The sequence below is a fragment of the Miscanthus floridulus genome, chromosome 12 (genome assembly GCF_019320115.1).
Source record: "Miscanthus floridulus cultivar M001 chromosome 12, ASM1932011v1, whole genome shotgun sequence".
Lineage (NCBI taxonomy): Eukaryota > Viridiplantae > Streptophyta > Magnoliopsida > Poales > Poaceae > Miscanthus > Miscanthus floridulus.
This window is the reverse complement of record NC_089591.1, coordinates 46,932,271-46,949,904: the sequence shown is the minus strand read 5'-3', so window position 1 is coordinate 46,949,904 and position 17,634 is coordinate 46,932,271. Positions and strand designations below refer to the sequence as shown.

General features: G+C 44.1%; 2 protein-coding genes across 4 annotated transcripts; both read left to right on the top strand.

Moving 5' to 3' along the window:
• The first annotated feature begins 1,916 nt into the window (after window positions 1-1,916).
• Window positions 1,917-10,555, top strand: LOC136496607 (regulator of nonsense transcripts UPF3-like). 3 transcript variants are annotated; one of them, XM_066492330.1, is made up of 13 exons: window positions 1,917-2,376; window positions 3,427-3,533; window positions 4,369-4,464; window positions 4,564-4,662; window positions 4,921-5,000; window positions 5,079-5,171; window positions 5,802-5,904; window positions 6,960-7,057; window positions 7,120-7,594; window positions 7,664-7,729; window positions 7,796-7,914; window positions 8,156-8,213; window positions 10,010-10,555. In XM_066492330.1, exons 1-12 carry the CDS (start codon window positions 2,237-2,239, stop codon window positions 8,192-8,194), a joined length of 1,515 nt encoding a protein of 504 aa, XP_066348427.1. In that variant the 5' UTR covers window positions 1,917-2,236; the 3' UTR covers window positions 8,195-8,213; window positions 10,010-10,555. The 3 variants fall into 3 exon arrangements, with proteins under 3 accessions (XP_066348427.1, XP_066348426.1, XP_066348425.1); XM_066492329.1 differs by having other exon boundaries at window positions 2,086-2,376; window positions 5,802-5,901; XM_066492328.1 differs by having other exon boundaries at window positions 2,086-2,376; window positions 10,028-10,555.
• Window positions 10,556-12,382: 1,827 nt separating this feature from the next.
• LOC136496609 (uncharacterized) lies at window positions 12,383-17,379 on the top strand. The gene is made up of 4 exons (XM_066492332.1): window positions 12,383-12,856; window positions 12,978-13,100; window positions 15,964-16,182; window positions 16,830-17,379. Exons 1-4 carry the CDS (start codon window positions 12,692-12,694, stop codon window positions 17,259-17,261), a joined length of 939 nt encoding a protein of 312 aa, XP_066348429.1. The 5' UTR covers window positions 12,383-12,691; the 3' UTR covers window positions 17,262-17,379.
• The last annotated feature ends 255 nt before the right edge of the window (window positions 17,380-17,634 follow it).

Sequence of the window (17,634 nt, the reverse complement as noted above, 5' to 3'; positions counted from 1 at the left end):
CCTTTCTTCCATGGAGCCGGCCGCGCGCGGGCGTGGTGTCGCTGCCGCCACGCCGAGGCCACGCCCACGTCCATCGTGCCCGAGGCTGCGTCCGCCGCCGCGACGTCCCTGCTTTGGTTGCATCTGCCCGCTCCGGCCTCCGTCACGTGAGGATGGTTTGCAGCCGTCGGTGTCCGACCATGGGCTAGGGGAGTCGGTGGCGGTGAGGATGCCGGACGGTGGCGCGAGTCGCTGAGGCTGTTCAAGCTGCTCGACATGCTCCGCGCGGTGTTCCGGGAGAGGCAGCGAGGCGGCCTCGGTGAGGGCGTAGTAGGAGCTGCAGTTGAGTGAGCGCACCATTGCTGGCGCCACAAAGGCCGAGGTGGGTGAGTCCGTGTTCCCATGCTGCTCGCCCTACACGTGTTCGATGAAATGGCAATGACAACATTTGGAGGTAATGTTACCACGATGTGAGTCCAGGATCACCGCATTCATCTGTACAGATAAAACAAACATGATCTGAATCGAGCTGGGCTCTTGAGAAACATACAATCAAACATGAGCACTTACACCGTTTAGATCGGACTCTGGCTGGCCAGGCCTGGCCGGCCAAGACGGCCAGATGTATGATATCAAACAGGCTCTATTTATTCAGACGCACAGAGGGAGTGAAAGGCTGTCCAATTGGTCGCGTGAGCGTGACCCACCCGAGCACCGCGGTCGAGGAGTTGGGAGTGCGGGAGTTGGGTTGGTGGCCTAGAGGCTGGCTGGGCTGACTTGAAGAGCTGCTACCTAAACATTTGGGCCGCGCCGTAAATCCGCCCCCGTTGACGTCTCTAAATCGCCCCGGTTTGGAGCCATCGTTCAAGTTGTGGGCTTAAGGCAGGCATTGGCTCGGCTCTGGATCCATGTAGCCCAGGAGGAGCCGGACGGGTGGTGCATGCGATCCAGTTTGAGAAGCGGGCATGTTGAAATCTATTTAACTTAATTGAAATAAGGTTAGGCCAAATCCATTTTTTTTTAACTCGACCCGGGGGTAAGATAGCCCCGGACATCGTGCTTAAGAAGAAGACCTTCTCACGCAGGTCAAGAAAACCCCCTAACCTCTACCCCACCCATACACAGCGGCACTGCAGCTCCCGTAAGACTGGGATAGCCTTAGACCTGTGCTTTGACGTGGGGCAGACAAAGGGATTTTTTGCAATGCGTGGATAAGCTACGCTTTCTTCAGCTAACAAATCCGCCCCCGAGGGGGTTCGAACTCTGGGCGGCAGGGTGCAAAGCGCACAGATCTAATAAAAAGATATAGCTAGCTTATTATAATTGGTGTTGATAGTTTTCATATGATCATGCAACAAGTTATTCGTCCCTGTAACATCTATTTAATTTAATAGAAATTGGGTTAGGCCAGATCCAATTTAATTTAACAAAAAATAAAAAGATATAGCTACCTTATCATAATTGGTGTGGATAGTTTCATATGATCACGCAACAAGTTATACGCCTCTTGAAACACGAAGACATCTTTATTAATAAAGTAATATTAGATAAAAACAGAGGATTTCTGAATTTCCGATTTTTCCGCTTCCATTCCAGTTTCTTCCGCTTTTCAGTATATTTTCTACCGTATGCTTTTAATTCTTTTGCTTTTCCAATACTACTCTCCATTCTAAATAAGTGTCATTCTCGCTTTTTTCCGGAGTCAAACACTGTTAATTTTGACCAAATCTATACAAGAAATTATTAATATTTATAGTACAATAATTAGTGTCATTAGATAGATTATTGAATCTATTTATATAATAAATTTATTTGAATTTAAAGATATTAATAATATTAATATTTTCTATAAACCTGATTATTAAACTTCTAAAATAAGCGACCTGTCCTACCTTTTGGCTTTCTCGTCTACCCCTCTTCCCCCAGTCTGCGACAGTTCCCAATTTCTCATCCCCAGACCCAAACCCCACGACCTATTCGAGCGACCAAACTACAAAGCGGAAGAAGAAAAAAAGTTGCACGCGACGACGCGACGGTGAGGGGAAGGGAAGCAGGAGCGAGACAAATCCCCACCCGGCTCCAAACCCTAGCCACCTCCCCCGTCCTCCCCCTTCGTCCCCCAGATCTCGCTGGCGTCTGCTCCGCCTCGCCTCGATGTGACCCGGCCCTAGGGTTTGAGACGGTGTCGCGGTGGGGGTGTTCGCGGCGATTCGCGACGCGAGTGGGATTCGAGGTGGCGTCGGCGGCGCGAGCGCCCATGAAGGACCCGGCGCACCGCACGAAGGTGGTGCTCCGGCGGCTGCCGCCTGCGATCGCGCAGCAGGCCGTCGTGGACCAGGTCGACGCGCGCTTCGCTGGGCGGTACGACTGGGCGTGCTTCCGCCCGGGCAATGCCAGGTCCGCGCTCTCTTCGTTTCCAGTGCTTGTGGCGTTGCTGTGGGTGGGACGAGGTCCGTAATTAGGACTTGTGGTACTATCCTGTTTAGCCTATGAACCATGGTAGGAGGCTATTATTGCGATGTCTCTGATTACGTTCCGTTTGCTAGTTCTAGTGTACTCTTCTCGCAAGCAATTAGCCTGCTCATCAGTGTATTATGGAGGTAGGGCCGTGACATTAGTTACTGAGTTGTCGAAATTTACTTTTCTCTGATTGTGGTGACCTAATTATTTTCTCTGGCTTGCAATGGCCTGGGAGAGTTTCTGAGGTATCTGAATTATAGTTAAGGTCTGTTCAAAGTTTAACTTTATTTGCCTCAGCATTGATTGCTACTGAAGTGTTAGTCAGAATTTAGAACTAAGTTGCCTTCTTAGCTGTTCTCTCTGTTGATTGCATCGCACAATCTTTATCTGACCTACTTGTGCTTTTGATAGAGTTTAAAAGGGCTAAAAACATTGGTTAGGGCAGATTCTTTTTTGCATTCTATCTTTGTTGCTTCTGGACTCATTATATAGAGAAAGTTGCTGAGAAGAATTAAATCCAACTGAAGTTTAGAACTACCTTTTCATATTCAACTTTCTTTGCTTTGCAGTAATTGATTACTGGTTAGTGATTTCCTCTGGCTGTTTTATATATTAGTTTAATGTTACAGGGACTTGTATCTACATTAGAAGAATTTGGTAGGAATTTCTTCTTGAGCGATTCATGTTTTTTACTGATTTGCCTATCCAATTGCTTAATGCTTATATTGATCTGTTTTGGCACTTCCATCTCCCTGTTTTCATAATGTGTTATGCAATATATTTCCTTTTATTTATTAACAATAAGTTACAGTCAAGTTTTCTGTCAGTGACACGTCCCACATGCTCAATATTTTTTTCTTCCTGATCTTGGTTGGGGACTGTTTACTTCGTATATAGCAATTTGCTTCTTTGCTTGAGCATGTTAGTATATTGCTTAATTTTGAAGCTAAATGATGGTGACATTCTTCTTTGTCCCTTTTTATCCAGCCAAAAGAATCATAGGTATTCTCGACTTTACCTTAATTTCAAGCGCCCAGAGGATGTTGTTGAGTTTGCTGAGGTCTTCAGTGGGCACGTATTTGTGAATGAAAAGGGTATTTTCTTCATCTTGTTGAATTTTGTCCATGATAATCTATATTCAGGATGTGCACCTTATATTCATTTTAATTTGATCATATTGTGCCAACTCCATCAGTTACAAGCACTGACTATTCAGTTTTTTTAATAGCAAAAACTATTTGTCCTTAGTGACATACCCATTTCATTGTTCACAACTCCTGCGATCTAAGTTTATCATGGGTGCATGCCTTATCATCTTCTATGTGGCGTCACAAACACAAATTGATGTTAAATCTTGATGCTTGATCATTTACATAGCCATTAAACTGAAAGTTGTATATGATTGGGTCTAGTTATAGTTAGCTTCCTATTGATTGGGTCTAGTTCTAGTTAGCTTTCTAGAACACTGTCTATTTGACCTGTTGGTGTATAGGATTCTGTTTTCCCTTGGTGAGTGTGGAAGAAGAGATCCAAGAGAAACACACTAGTGAAAATTCGATATGAAGGAAATTTTGAAATTGAATTGGATGTACTTACATAAGGTTGCAGCATTGCTAGCACATGAACGATGACATACTGACATTAATCTTGTCCTTGACGTTATTGTGCTTGTTGATCCAACTTAGGTCAGTGCTAAAGGTGGTGGCTGGAAGCAAGAGCAGCATATGTTGGCTTGATAATATTTCTTGTACAGTGTGTTATATTGTTATGCTGAAAAAGAAATAAACTACTTATAGTGTATTAAATTTGGTGTTTTTTTGGCAACTCTAGACCACATGTTTGTAGTTTTTTTTGGGGGGGGGCGGGGGGTGTCATTTATGCTCTGCTGTGTAAATTGGGTCTCATGGATGTTGCGTATGGTTCTGTCAGGTGCTCAATTTAAAGCTTTCGTGGAATATGCACCATCACAACAGGTTCCCAAGTCAAATATCAAGAAGGATGGCCGTGAAGGAACTATTATGAAAGGTCTTAGGCAATCACTTTACCTAATTCTTTGCCCAATTGTATCGTTCTATCATATTACCATTTTCCTAAACTTGGATTTTGTTGTTTTGGAATTACTAGATCCAGAGTACTTGGAGTTTCTTGAGCTTATTTCAAAGCCTACTGAGCATCTGCCTAGTGCTGAAATTCAGCTTGAACGGAAAGAAGCTGAAAGGGCAGGTAGAATATGCCATCATTACTTTCTATTCATAATAGTACTCCCTCCATTCCAAATTATAAGACATTTTGGCTTTGCTAGATACATAGCTTTTGCTATGCACTTAGATATACACTATGTCTAGATACACACTAAAAACAATGTATCTAGAAAAGCCAAAATGTCTTATAATTTGGAATGGAGGAAGTATTGCTATATCGATGTCTTTCCAAATATGCCAACCATAAAATGGGGTTGTCACATTTGGTTATTTTTGTCAGCTGCTGGAAAGGAGGCACCTGTTGTGACACCTCTTATGATGTATGTCCGCCAGCAAAGGGCAGCTAAGAATATGGCTCAGGTACATTTATTCCTTAACCGATATCATAGGGCTATTCTTTATCAACTGTTAACTTGCTACTGTTTTCTTAAATTGCAGAGACCTGGAAGTAGACTTAGCAGAAAAGTTGCAGGTGTCGTAACTAGCAGTTCCAGTCCTAAAAGGTCTTCTGAGAAGCGCAGATCCTCCACGGTAGCATGCTTTATTTGGAACTTTCTGATTTTTTCTGATAAAACTTTCTATTCTCAGTTTATAATTTCTTTGACATAACGGGTGTACCTTCACATGGGTGCCTATGTTGGCAATATTCCTTTGTTCAGTAAGATTCGTTCCGTATGGTACTAACTCATCATTATGTTTTTCCTCATTCATCAGATGGTCCCTGATGTACTATGCTTACGGTTTACTGTATTTATGAAAAATAGCACAATTGCTCTTATTTCTATATCTCTATTGTCTGTGCATAATGTGCTCCTTATATAATTATATACTTTAAATGAACTCACTAAAATTGTTTCCTTTTAGGTGATAGTTGCATAGTTATTTTTAATTCAACTCCTATAGTCCTATGCATGTATGTTTCCATGATATTCAATTGAGGCACCACCAAACCTTTAGTTAATTTGAAATTTGAACTATTTGTGTTGTTATTTTGTAACAAGACCCACTGATCTGCTAGAAGCTTAAAGTTCCATAGTTTGTTGTTCTGATAATGACTAGCTGTTGAGACTAAACAACAAATGCTACCCTCCTTTTGTTCTGTGAAATAAATTTTGACCTGAGGTTCATAATCTTTCTGCCTTTTTCTATTTTCTCGAGCAGTATGTTGTACGAGACAGTACTAAGGAGAAACCAACCTATATCATGGTGCCAAAGAGAGAGGAGCATACACAGAGGGAAAAAACTGCTGCTGGAAATTCAGGTGGTATGCTTGTACCAAATCAAGAAATTGCTAATTGTAATACTTTTGCTTTTTTAACTATCTCTCCCAGTATGTCTAATGTTACCAGGTATTATTGAGGATTTTTTTTGCTAGTACCTAACATTGCCTATAGTGCTGCTAAATGTTGTATCTAGTGATGTATGGACTATTGCACGCTGTCTGTTGAGGGTGGATAATGAGCCAACTGCAGTTTTTTTAGCTTTCTTCAATATTGTCATAATCTTATTTACCATGTTCTCCTGAATTTTTGGAGACCCAACTTCAGACCGAGCTTAACAAGCTGAGCCAAAGTCGAACGTCACTCAAAATCAACACAATTTTATTTTATTTTTAATAAAAGAAAAATGAGTTCAATCGGAGCATTTTTTACACGAGCAACCAAGCCAGCTCAACGAGTTTTTTGTCCAGCCTGACTGTCTGTGATCCCTTGTATTGCAATTTCACCCAAGGCACGATATATGGGAATGGTACCTCAAATTCCGAGTTTAGCAGCACTGATTAAGGGCATTATTGATGTTGCTTTGCGTTGCTGCATGGTGAAATTTTCTATATATGTGAGCCTTTACCATTTGGAGGAAAAAATGCTTCAGAAGTTAACATATTTCTAAAATTAGCAGAAATAGGTAGTGTTTGTTAAGAGCCAGTGCAACCGCTAAAATCATCCTTTAACATGCCACATGGAGGATTTTTGCTTTTTGATTGGGTTGCTGGCGTGTTGCAGTATACTATGTAAAGAGGTTACACTTTTGGTACTACCGATTCAGTCCAATTATGGGAATGATAACTGCCATTTGTATTAGGTGACATCATTTACGTTTCCTAATGTTATGCTACTTCTCTAATTCTAGATAAGGATGTGTTCTCTTTTCATACAATTTATTTTTCCTGAACATGGTCTGTTTCTTTTCGAGAAAGGGAAGCTAATTTGCTCTCGTCTCTGTCATGTTTATGGCTGCTCGTCCAATTTTTCAGCTTATTACACATTCTCTGAGTGGTGCGTTTTTCTATGTTATAATAATCTTCTTTTTGTTTTGTAGATGCCACAAATGGGGGAACATCTGGATCTGGTCAGGCTGCTGAGGCTAAAAGGGACAAAATTGTCATTTTGAAAGGAAGAGGAAGGGTTGATTCTAACGTAAGTTGATATTTTTGCAGTTTTATTATTATGGACCTATGTTTGATCAATTTTTGCCACAGACACCTGATGGAGCAACTCAGCAGTCATCAACCCCTGTGAAGAATGTACCACCATCGAGTTCTAGACTAGACCAGCGACCTGAAGCCAGTGGAAGAATTATTAAAACTATACTTTCAAACAAGGAAGTCCGCAGTTCAAATCCATCTCAACATGAGCAGGAAGGTCACATGTTTAATACTGAGAAGGATAAGCGGCTACCACGGGCTCTCAACCCTCGTACCATTGTGAAAGATCAGGTAGTTGAAAATGCTGAGAGAAGCCATTTTGATGAGAACACTAGTCATCTCCACGGATCTGCTCCAATTGGTGAGAAGGTTGAAAGGCATGCCAGAAACAGAGATAGACCCGATCGTGGTGTATGGGCACCTCGCCGCTATGACAAATCTACATCTGGGGGTGGTTCACATGCCTCGTCATCAGATTTCCCTCAAATGCAGTCACATTCTGGAGATAATGTCTCGCAACTAGCAGATGGTATGTAATTTGCTGAAATGATTTCCCCGTTCGCGATGCCTGGAGTCTCTTAACTTGAACTTAATGCAGGTCATGGAGACAGAAAGACAGACACAAGGGGTCATGGTGGCAGCCGTGGTGTTCCTGTTGAAAATGGTTTGTATGCAAAAATAAAATGTGTACCTTTTCTAGATCAGTTTCATGACGCAGTTTTTAATCCAGGACATAGGCATGCCAACCGTCGTGGTCCCCCACGTGCTCCAAAGGAAACCGAAATATCTGCTAGCGTGCCTGATGGAAAGAATTCAAAGAGGGGCTCTGCTAGCTATGGTGCTCATGAGGTGCGATTATTTTGTAATTTCTTATTTTCCTACCAGTTGGTCAAGGGCGTACTCAGACCACCCAAGTTCAAATCCTCATTGAGGAGAATTTGGGTTCATATTTATTAATTAAAAAGCCACTTAGTTCATCCTAGGTTGGTCGAGTATAATTTTATTTCTTGTACCATCGCTGATTTCAGGGATCTTTGATTTATGTTCAAAATTTTTCATCCAAATTTAATACCATGAATGCCATGTGCAGAGACAAGTATGGGTTCAGAAGTCAAGTTCAGGCTCGTGAGTTTGTTCATTGATTGACGGTATGCTGTGCTACTCTAGTTTATTCATTGTCGTCAAGCCCTTCTTTGGATAGCTATAACACTACAATGATCCTTGCCAGCGCCATCAGTTGTACATTCTGCTTATATTTTTTTGTGGAACATTGCTGGTGGAATAGCCAAATCCATCCCTGAAGTCCCTTCTCAAAGGTCCATTGGCTGCCAGTTTCATTGTTGGCTCAATATAGTCCCCAGGCTAACATGGAATGGCACATGTGTGCACCCATTAGCATGATGTTAGGATGGTCTCTGCATACATGCTACCACATAGTAAAATGATTCCTGTTAGATCATATGACTTACAAAGTTGCTCTTGTTCCATGCATTCTACCAGTTTTAATCTAATATTTACTTTCCACTTTATCCTCTGATATGTGGTAACTAGGTGACATTATTTATATAGATTTTGTTCTTGTTAGATGACACAACTCGCTAAATTGCTCTTGCTCCTGGCAGCGTACCAGATTACCAGTTTAAATCTATTCTTTTAGACTGCATTATTCCCTGATATGGGGCTAATGAGAGATTTCACACATATTGACACCTAGGCCACTCACTGCTGACTAGGTGCACACTTGGTGCTCCACATTAGCTAGGTGACCTGATTGAGCCAAAGACAATTTTGCGGGACTTGGCTGAACCATTTAGAACCTTAGGGCTACTTTGGAAGCCGAGATCCCCGCCGGGTTCCCGGCGATTTCCCGGGGTGAGGAACCCGCGGGGCGATCTCTCCCGCGCCAATTTTGCGCGACGTTTGGAAGCTCGCGAGACACGGGATCTCAGCCCCCTTCCCTGCGTTTTCCACGGGGGACAAATCCACGAGACAATAGGCCAGGAGCGCTTCCCCGCCACCTGTTCCCACGAGCCACGACTCCGCCTCCAACGGGCGCACCGTTTGGACGCGGCAGTTGACTCGCAGCTCGCCAGCACGCGCTTCTGCAGCTCGCTGCCCTGCGCGGCTGCGCTCCACCACACCTGCCCAGCCACAGCTCGCTCGTCCACTGCTGCTCGATCCATCGCCGGCCGCCCCGCTGGTAGTGAATGAGGGAGAGAAGCGCCGCCGAATTAGGCTCGCCCACCACTGACGCACATGGGCACGACATCCGCTCGAGACGGCCTTGCTGCCATCCAACGCCTCCGCCTCCCTGCCACCGCCGGCCCGGGCACCCTTATTGGCACCCACGTGCCCGGCAGACGATCTCCATCGCCGCATCCCCGACCGTAGTGGCAGTTCCCGCCCCTGGCTGGGCAATGCTGGCCTGGTTGGCCACTGCCTTGCATCATTGACCATCTTGCTCTACTTTGCATCTGTCAGATTGCCTGTTCAGGAGTAAGAAGAGAGGCGGCAGACATCTAAATTATTTCTTCTCGAATTTTTAATTTTTGAGACCATTTTTGCGCTTTGCATTGGTGATATTGCCTATTCAAAAGCAAGAAGAGAGGCGGCAGTTTTTCTGATTTTTTAGATCATCTTTGATACATGTGATTTCTGCCTCCTTCCCAAGCAACGACAGGGAATTGAAACCCTGGTGGGTAGGTCTGCCCAGGGAAATGCATTGCGATCAAAATCTGTCCCAGGTGCTTTCCTTCCCTGGGTTAGGTTCCCTTCACTTCCAAAGTAGCCCTTAGGGAAGAAAGTGAACCTGTGGTGAAACTTCATGGAAGAATTTACCCATTCTTTCAACATTGTTAATGAATGTGTTATTTCCATGAGTGGTCTTGAAATATCTGGAATCTGTACACCATTTTCCCGCTAACTCTGGCTAACTCTTTTGCAGATACTCCCATCAAAACAGGTATTGCAAGCGTGGAGAAGTCTTGGATTCTGCAGCGCATTCTTCTTTGTCTGCTGTTGATCTGTGAAGTATGTTAACAAAATGTCCAACGGTCAAATGCTGCCATGACGTGCAATCTCAGATTTGTCAATCGAAGTCTCAGCTATAGCTGAAAAGAGAGCTTGCTGATTTGATTCACAGAAATAGTGAAGTAACATAACCCGGCATGTAGGTAGCTCTCGACAACTTTGGGTAAGATTTGATTTGGGCCCAAAGTTGATATTTCTGGAGCAATGGATGGAGATTAGGTTGGCATCAGTACCTCACTACCTCGTGACAGTGGTCACATATTTCCAAGACCCCTGGAGGCTACACACACCCTCAGCAATTCGTCAGAGATGGATGTAAATATCTCTAGAGAAAGAAGAGGTCTGGTTCTGATTGCTGTTTACAGGTTAGAGGTGCAGCATATTTACAAAGAGATATAAGAGTTATCACTTATCAGACTACCTGGTTTGCTAAATAAATGTGAATTTAGTTACTAGATTATGAGACCCCGTGTTTTGACTGCCGCAATCGTGGGTTCGCGGCAGTAGAAAGGTTACCTAGAGTGTAAAAGTGACTTCCCATTTTGGTGGCTCTGACTAAATGGGATGTGACGTGTGGAGTTGTTTTGGCGCCTGGTGTGTGCTTTGCTGTCATGTTCCACCAGATGACCCGGGGGTTCTGTCGTGTTAGGGATGAAATGCTGTACAGCATCAAAGGTGCATACTGTTTCAAATCTTAGGCCATGTTTAGTTTCCCCCAATTCCAGAATTTGGCACTATGCAAAAAGAAGATTTCTCGTCACATCAAACTTGTGGTACATGCATGGAGTACTAAATGTTGACGAAATTAAAAACTAATTGCATAGTTTGGTTGTACTTTGCGAGACGAACGTTTTAAGCCTAATTAGTCAACGATTAGACAATTATTACCAAATAAAAACAAAACGCTACAGTGTAACTACAGTGTCCGTTTTTCCGGCGGCGCCGAATCAGGCAGCGAACTAAACGCGGCCTTAAAAGTGGTGATGTTGCCTGGCTTTAATGGTTGATGGTGTCTGTTCTTTTGTGCACTAGGTCATTTAAAGTTAAAATATGGATCTGTCTACGGAGTGTTTTAAAATATGGATCTGTCTACGGAGTGTTTTAAAATATGGATCTGTCTACGGAGGCATCGAGCAGCGTGCGGTCCCAATGATTCGTGGGGTGAGACACCTTGGCTTGAGGTCATCGACGATGGCCTCCGTATCGGGACGCCAGGTACCCAAGTTGGTGACGGTGGCTTCCAGCACAGTGACGCGATCGTCACGCTCTGCGTTGATGTGTTCCACGCTGAGCGGTTCAAGATCCGTCAGGCGCTTCTTGATGGTGGTGGTGAGGCAAAATCGACGCGGGAAGACTCGAGTTCGGTGATGCGCTTGTCGATGAGTGTGTCACGGATGAGGCACGTAGACTCAATGTCAGCAAATCGGCGCTCCCACTTGGCGTCATGGTCGTCGAAGCGGTGAGCGTCGAGGATGAGCTTCAAACTTGGGATCCATCGCGCCACGTGCTGCTTGGAATCGTCTAAGCGGCGAGCGTCGAGGATGAGCTTCAAATTGAGATCCATCGTGTTACGTGTCGCTTGGAATTGAGTGAAATAGTCGTGGGAAGAAGTGGAATCCTGAAATGAAAAGAGAAACTGATACCAATTGTGAGGAGAGCAAGCTTGAGGAAGAAGAACAAAGAGAGAGACAAGGACAACACCCGCGCAAGTTCGAATCTGATTTTTTTTTTTGTTTAGATTTTACATGTCTTCTCTATTTTCCTAAGTACTTTTTATATATAAAGTAAAGAGTTATGCTAGCCACACGGGCAATCCTGCTGATGTGGTGTGCCAGCGTGGCATGCACATATTTAATTTTGACCTTCACTTTTATTTTTCCCTATGAAAATAGGCCCTTCCTTCTCATTCCTCTCTTTCCTGCCGCTCCTTTCCCTGCTGCTACAGAAGGTCACGTCTAGAGTTGCAACACCACCACCTATGGTATATTTTTTCAAGGGAAAAAATTGAATGGTTAAATGTAAAAATACATTGCCCCGCTAGCATGCTATATCAGTAAGAGATGCCCACATAATTAGCATGAACCTGCGTGCACTACTTAACCATTTTGAAGACCTAAAAATATATTTTCAAAATTGTGGTAGACCTATGTGATACACCCTTACAAATTTGATTACCGCTAGTGCATTTATAACTCTAGATTTTTCTTACTAGAATATAATTCTAAAGTAAAAGATAATCAGTCGATCACTGTGGGCCTGTAATGCGGCTCTTGGGACGTCTGGCTCTCCTGGGCCTGGTCGCAGCAGACGAAGCAGGGGAGGCCTGGTCGCTGACGGAGCCCGCCCCCGAGCCCCGACGCCGCCACCTGCGCCCCGCTCACGAGCTCCAGCGCCCGCCCCCGAGCCCCGACGCCGCCATCCGCGCCCCTGCCTCCGAGCTCCGGTGCCCGCCCCTCGACCCGTTTGGTAGGCGGAGACGCGCGAAGCTGCGCGTGAAGCGGTTCCAGAATCGCTACCAAACGGGGCCTAACCCGCCCCGGTTTGCCTAGGGTTTGTCCCGTCTCGGAACCGATCAGATCGGCAGGTCGCCGCCGCGATGCAGAGGTACGGACTGCAGATCCGCACGAAGCCGCCATCGTCCTCGTCGTCACGCGCGCCGCCGCCTCCGGCGCGGCCCCTGGCGGCGTTCGCCGACGATGACGACGACGACGTGGAGAAAGAAATCCTCCGCCAGGCGGCCAAGAAGCGCGCCCTCCAGAAGGTAACCTGCTCCACCCACCGGCTCGCGCGTACGCTTCTCCACCGATTTCATGCCAACACATTAGATAATTTTTTTTTCTGTCTTCCCCCTTTGTCCGGATGGTGTTGTTGCGCGCTCACAGGTAGAGGAGCAACAGAAGAAGGCCTTGGAGGAGGATCCCTCGGTGTACGCCTACGACGAGCTGTACGACGAAATGAAAGAGAAGGAAGCCCGCCCTAAGATGCAGGATAAGGTCGTCCGCGAGGTAATTCCTCCATCCTGCCTTTGAGAGCTGTTTATTTGCTTCGTTTATGCTCACTGCGTCACTGCGATATGTGACAGAGTATAGTTACTAGATAGTTACGAGTGCTTTTTAATGAAGAAGACTAGTTGCTTCGACGGTGTAAAGTTCCGGAGTGTCACATGGGGTGTCGCATGTGCTGTTCAGATGCTAATAAATAATAAAAAAACAAATTACAGAATCCGTCGGCAACCTGCGAGACGAATTTATTAAGTTTAATTAATCCGTCATTAGCACATGTGTTACTGTAGCACCATATTGTCAAATTATGGACTAATTAGCCTTAAAAGATTCATCCCGCAAATTAGTCACAAACTGTGCAATTAGTTATTTTTTAGTCTATATTTAATACTCCATGCATGTGTCTAAACATTCAATGGGATAGGGAGTAAACTTTAGGGGGAGGAACTAAACAATGCCTTAGTCTTGCATCCTGAATCTTAGTGTTTGATCCATGAAATCTAAATTTTACATTTGAAGTGGAGCTTGTGGTGTTTTACTTGTTTGTTGGGAAGGAAAAGGAGCATAAGACGTCGCTGTTATGGAGGAGGTTTGCCTTGGTGCTTAGCTTGAGAGTTTCCTTGTTTCTGAGATGAATTTTTAATTGAGGGCTAAATAGGGATTGTAGAGCTACCTGAAAATCTCCCTATTTGTGATGATCTAATTCCATTTTTTTTGGCAAAAGGCTGTTTGCTTTTTTGGATGTTTATTGATGCGGGTGTTCGAAAATTAGCATGTCCTATAGATACCTGATTTTTGAATTTTACACAAGCTTTAACATCGATTAGGTTCATAAAACATACCTCATGATTGATAAAAGGTGAATGGCAATGGCAAGAACAATGAAGTAACAGTACTACACTACTACTTAGTTCATAAGAACATAACATTCCATATGAAGTTCATAAACCATAGTTTAAGGTCCTACTTAGTTCCAAATTAAAAGATACATCATTACAGCCCACTCATGAGCTCATGGCAGTACAAAACAAATGATAAATTGATAAAACATCAATGATGGCAATGCAGATTTCCCGTTGCATAGATAAACATAACAAAAGATGCCATCATTCCAGCTGACTCATCCATGTCATCCTCATTGTCAAATTCCTCTTCTTCATAATCAAATTCCTCTTCTGCATAGAGCTTTCTTATTCTTGAACTGCAGCTCAAGTTCTTCACTTGCTCCCATTGCTTCTCCAATAACAGTCCAATGTATCCCTGTACCAGGCATTTCTTCTTCTTCATCATCCTGATAGACAACTGTTGCAAACTCATCTCTGCCATCAGACATGAAACCTTGAGCTTGCATCACATCATTGGATAAGAGAATATCACTAATCTTCTTTGACTTGGTCTGTTGTCTCTTGCTCATGAGTTTGGAATTGAATTGTATGAAGACGAGAGTTTAGGCGGGCTGTAGTTAGCCTATGTCTTCTCTAAGATTGAGCTCACAAATAGCCTTTTCTTTCCTCTTATTTGATGCTGCATCTAGTGCTTTCTTACACTTTGGTTTATCTTCTGTGCTCTTGTAGCATTCAGCCACAGATTTCCCAACACCTGCTATGTGTTGCTTGAGATGAAAAATCCCCCCTTACACTCATGTTTACACAACTTGCACTTCACCTTGTTAAGATTGGTAGGATCACATAGATACCCATATTCCCATCCTACATCACCTGACTTCCTCTTAAGAGGCAAACTTTCCTCTGTTGCTGACTGGGGTTCTGCTTCTGCTTGTGTCCCAGCAACCTCCATCCTATAATAATTACGTAATTAGTATTCTAGTAATCTATACAAGGACAAGAAGCAAAGGAATTAGGCATAGACTAACAAGCAACCTAACAATCTGTACTTATGTACAACACAAGAAGAATATAACATGCAGCCGTAGGGAAGGAATTAGGCATAAACTAATCTAGCAATCCAAGACTGCACATGCGCACACCTATATGGCACCTAGCATAGCAGTAGCAGTGTAGCACACATTAGGACAAGGAGGGAGAAAGGAGAAGGGAAGGGAGAACCAGAGTGGAGAAGCAGAGGAGAGAGGAGCAGACAGTGAAGAAGTCAAGCAGAGGATCTCACCTTGCCGAACATGGGGAAGAGAATCGAGAGGACAGGCACAGGAGATGGGGGCGGCCACCACAAGATGCAGGAGATGGATTAGCTCAGGCCTCGGGGATGAATGCGGGTGTGCAGCAAGAAAACGAGGATGCGGGTGCCGGACTTGGGGAAGAGACCGACGAGCTCGACCTCCTCCGGCAGCGGCGCGGGTCTTCAACTCCGTCCTCCGCTTTCTTCTGCTTTTATCCCCTCCTCTCCCGTGCTTCCGAATTGAGTTCCCACGCGACCAAATCGAACTTCTGCGCGGTCTTTCACAGGGTCGTTTGTGTGCGCAATCCATCTCCCGCACTGCCTTTCCCGCGCTGCCTCCCGCGGTCCTGCCTGGTTGCTGGCTCTCTGAGTGGCCGCGGAGCGTGCTTCCGCGGCACTTTTCTCTGCCTAAGCGGCTTCCGCGCGCGCCCGCGCCGCTTAGGGAGCGCTTATGGCCCAAAGCGACGTGGTGACTGGTGACCCTCCGCGTAGCGCTTCAGGGCGCTTTAGCGCACACTTAATAGCGCTTTTTGGAATCCTGCATGCTATATTGGTTGCAACTGATTACTGACCTGTATTTGAGTGGAAGCTTTTCCAAAGTGGTTCTTGGTTCAACATTTCATATGGTAACATGATATTTTCCTTGTTCTTTCTGACTTGTGCCACCAGTTCTGAGTTATATTTTTGTTTGATATTTTATTTTTTAATACAATGCATCTCCTTTGAACAGTCAAAGTATATTGCCCAACTTAAGGAAAAAGCAGAGCTACGCAAACGTGAACAGGATATAATATACGAGAGGAAGCTTCAGAAAGAGAGAAGCAAGGAGGACCACCTCTTTGGGGACAAGGATAAATTTGTAACATCTGCCTACAGGAAGAAACTCGAGGAGCAGCAAAAGTGGCTTGAAGAAGAGAGAATGAGGCAGCTTCGAGAAGAAAAAGAAGATGTAAGTTTTATTCATTTGTTTGCTGTTATCCTCTGTACCTGCATTTTTGTATTCATGAGTTCCTATTTGAATTACTTCTTTATGTTTCTTTCAAGCTGCATGTTTGCCTCTGTACTTTATTCAATATGATATGCTATGGAAAATTTACTTATTTCCAATGGAACCCTGTTCTAGTTCACCTCGCTGAATTACATGTAAATTGGATGGCTACTGCATCCTGTTGAGATTTGTGTTTTATGATATATCATCAAGTTTCTAGTTTGAATTAGCTTGTTTTTACGTGTGGCTACATGCCACCTTTGTGGCAACAGACTATGAATGAAGGGATTTTGGTGCCTATGAATTCATTCTGATGCGTATACATTCATGAAACTGGCCTTTTAGCTTATCCCTTACTTTAGGACTATATTTATTTCTAGCAAATGATTTAATTTGTTTCTCCAAAATATGATCTACTAACTGTAAATGCCTCTTAACAATTTGTCATTTGTCTGTCATGCCTTCCCTGTTCACAATATTAGTGACAGAAATGCTGGTTTTCCTCATGTTCATCTGCAAATCAGATTGCCTACCAAAAGGAACTGCATAACCGTTTTGCAGCCATAGTCTGTTGGCTAATTTTTTTTTTTTCCATCTGTCTTTTCTAGGTAACTAAAAAGAAAGATTTGAGTGATTTTTACTTTGGGCTTGAGAGGAATGTTGCTTTTGGTGCACGGACACATGGTAACACAAAATGTGCTGACCCTCAAAAGTCGGACAATAAACCGGAGGATACAAATACTAGTAGTCTTGGTGCTGAAGCCGCTGAGCCTTCTCCAAAGCGTAGAAGAGACTCCAGTGTAGGATCGGAGGGGACTAAGAGTATGGAAGAACCTTCGGCAAGTCGAACGAGGGATTCAACAGCTGCTGCATCTGCTGAGAAAAATGCTGCTGATGTTCCATCAAATGCTAAAGAGACCCCACAAAACAGTCAGCCAGCAAAGGTTACTGATGATCATTACAAGAGAGGTGATGATGCACTTGCTGCTGCTAGAGCGCGAGCACTGGCCCGAAAGAAAGCAAAGGAGCAGCAACTGTGAAGTACAAGGCAGAAAAGTTTACAGATCCTTGAGGCATAATTTCATATTTTATTTAATAGGATTGTGTAAAGATGTTATCTGATAGCTTCCTTGCACCTTGAAAAGCATTTTATTTGGAGACTTTTCCCTACAAGCCATTATAAAAGTTTCTAATTCCTTCTCTGCCATAGAAATTTTGGCTGCCCCTCCTTAGTCCCTCGCGCAAAGTTTTCTGGTCTCGTGTGCCACTTCCGTGAGGTCAGAGCATGACGGCCGGTAATGGAGGGATACGATGACCGTTTTGCCCCTGTGTCCACTTAAGTCCTACGAAACCATAGTCTGTCATTCCTCGTCTCTTTCTCATTTCTTATCTCTCTCTCTCTCTCTCGAGCTC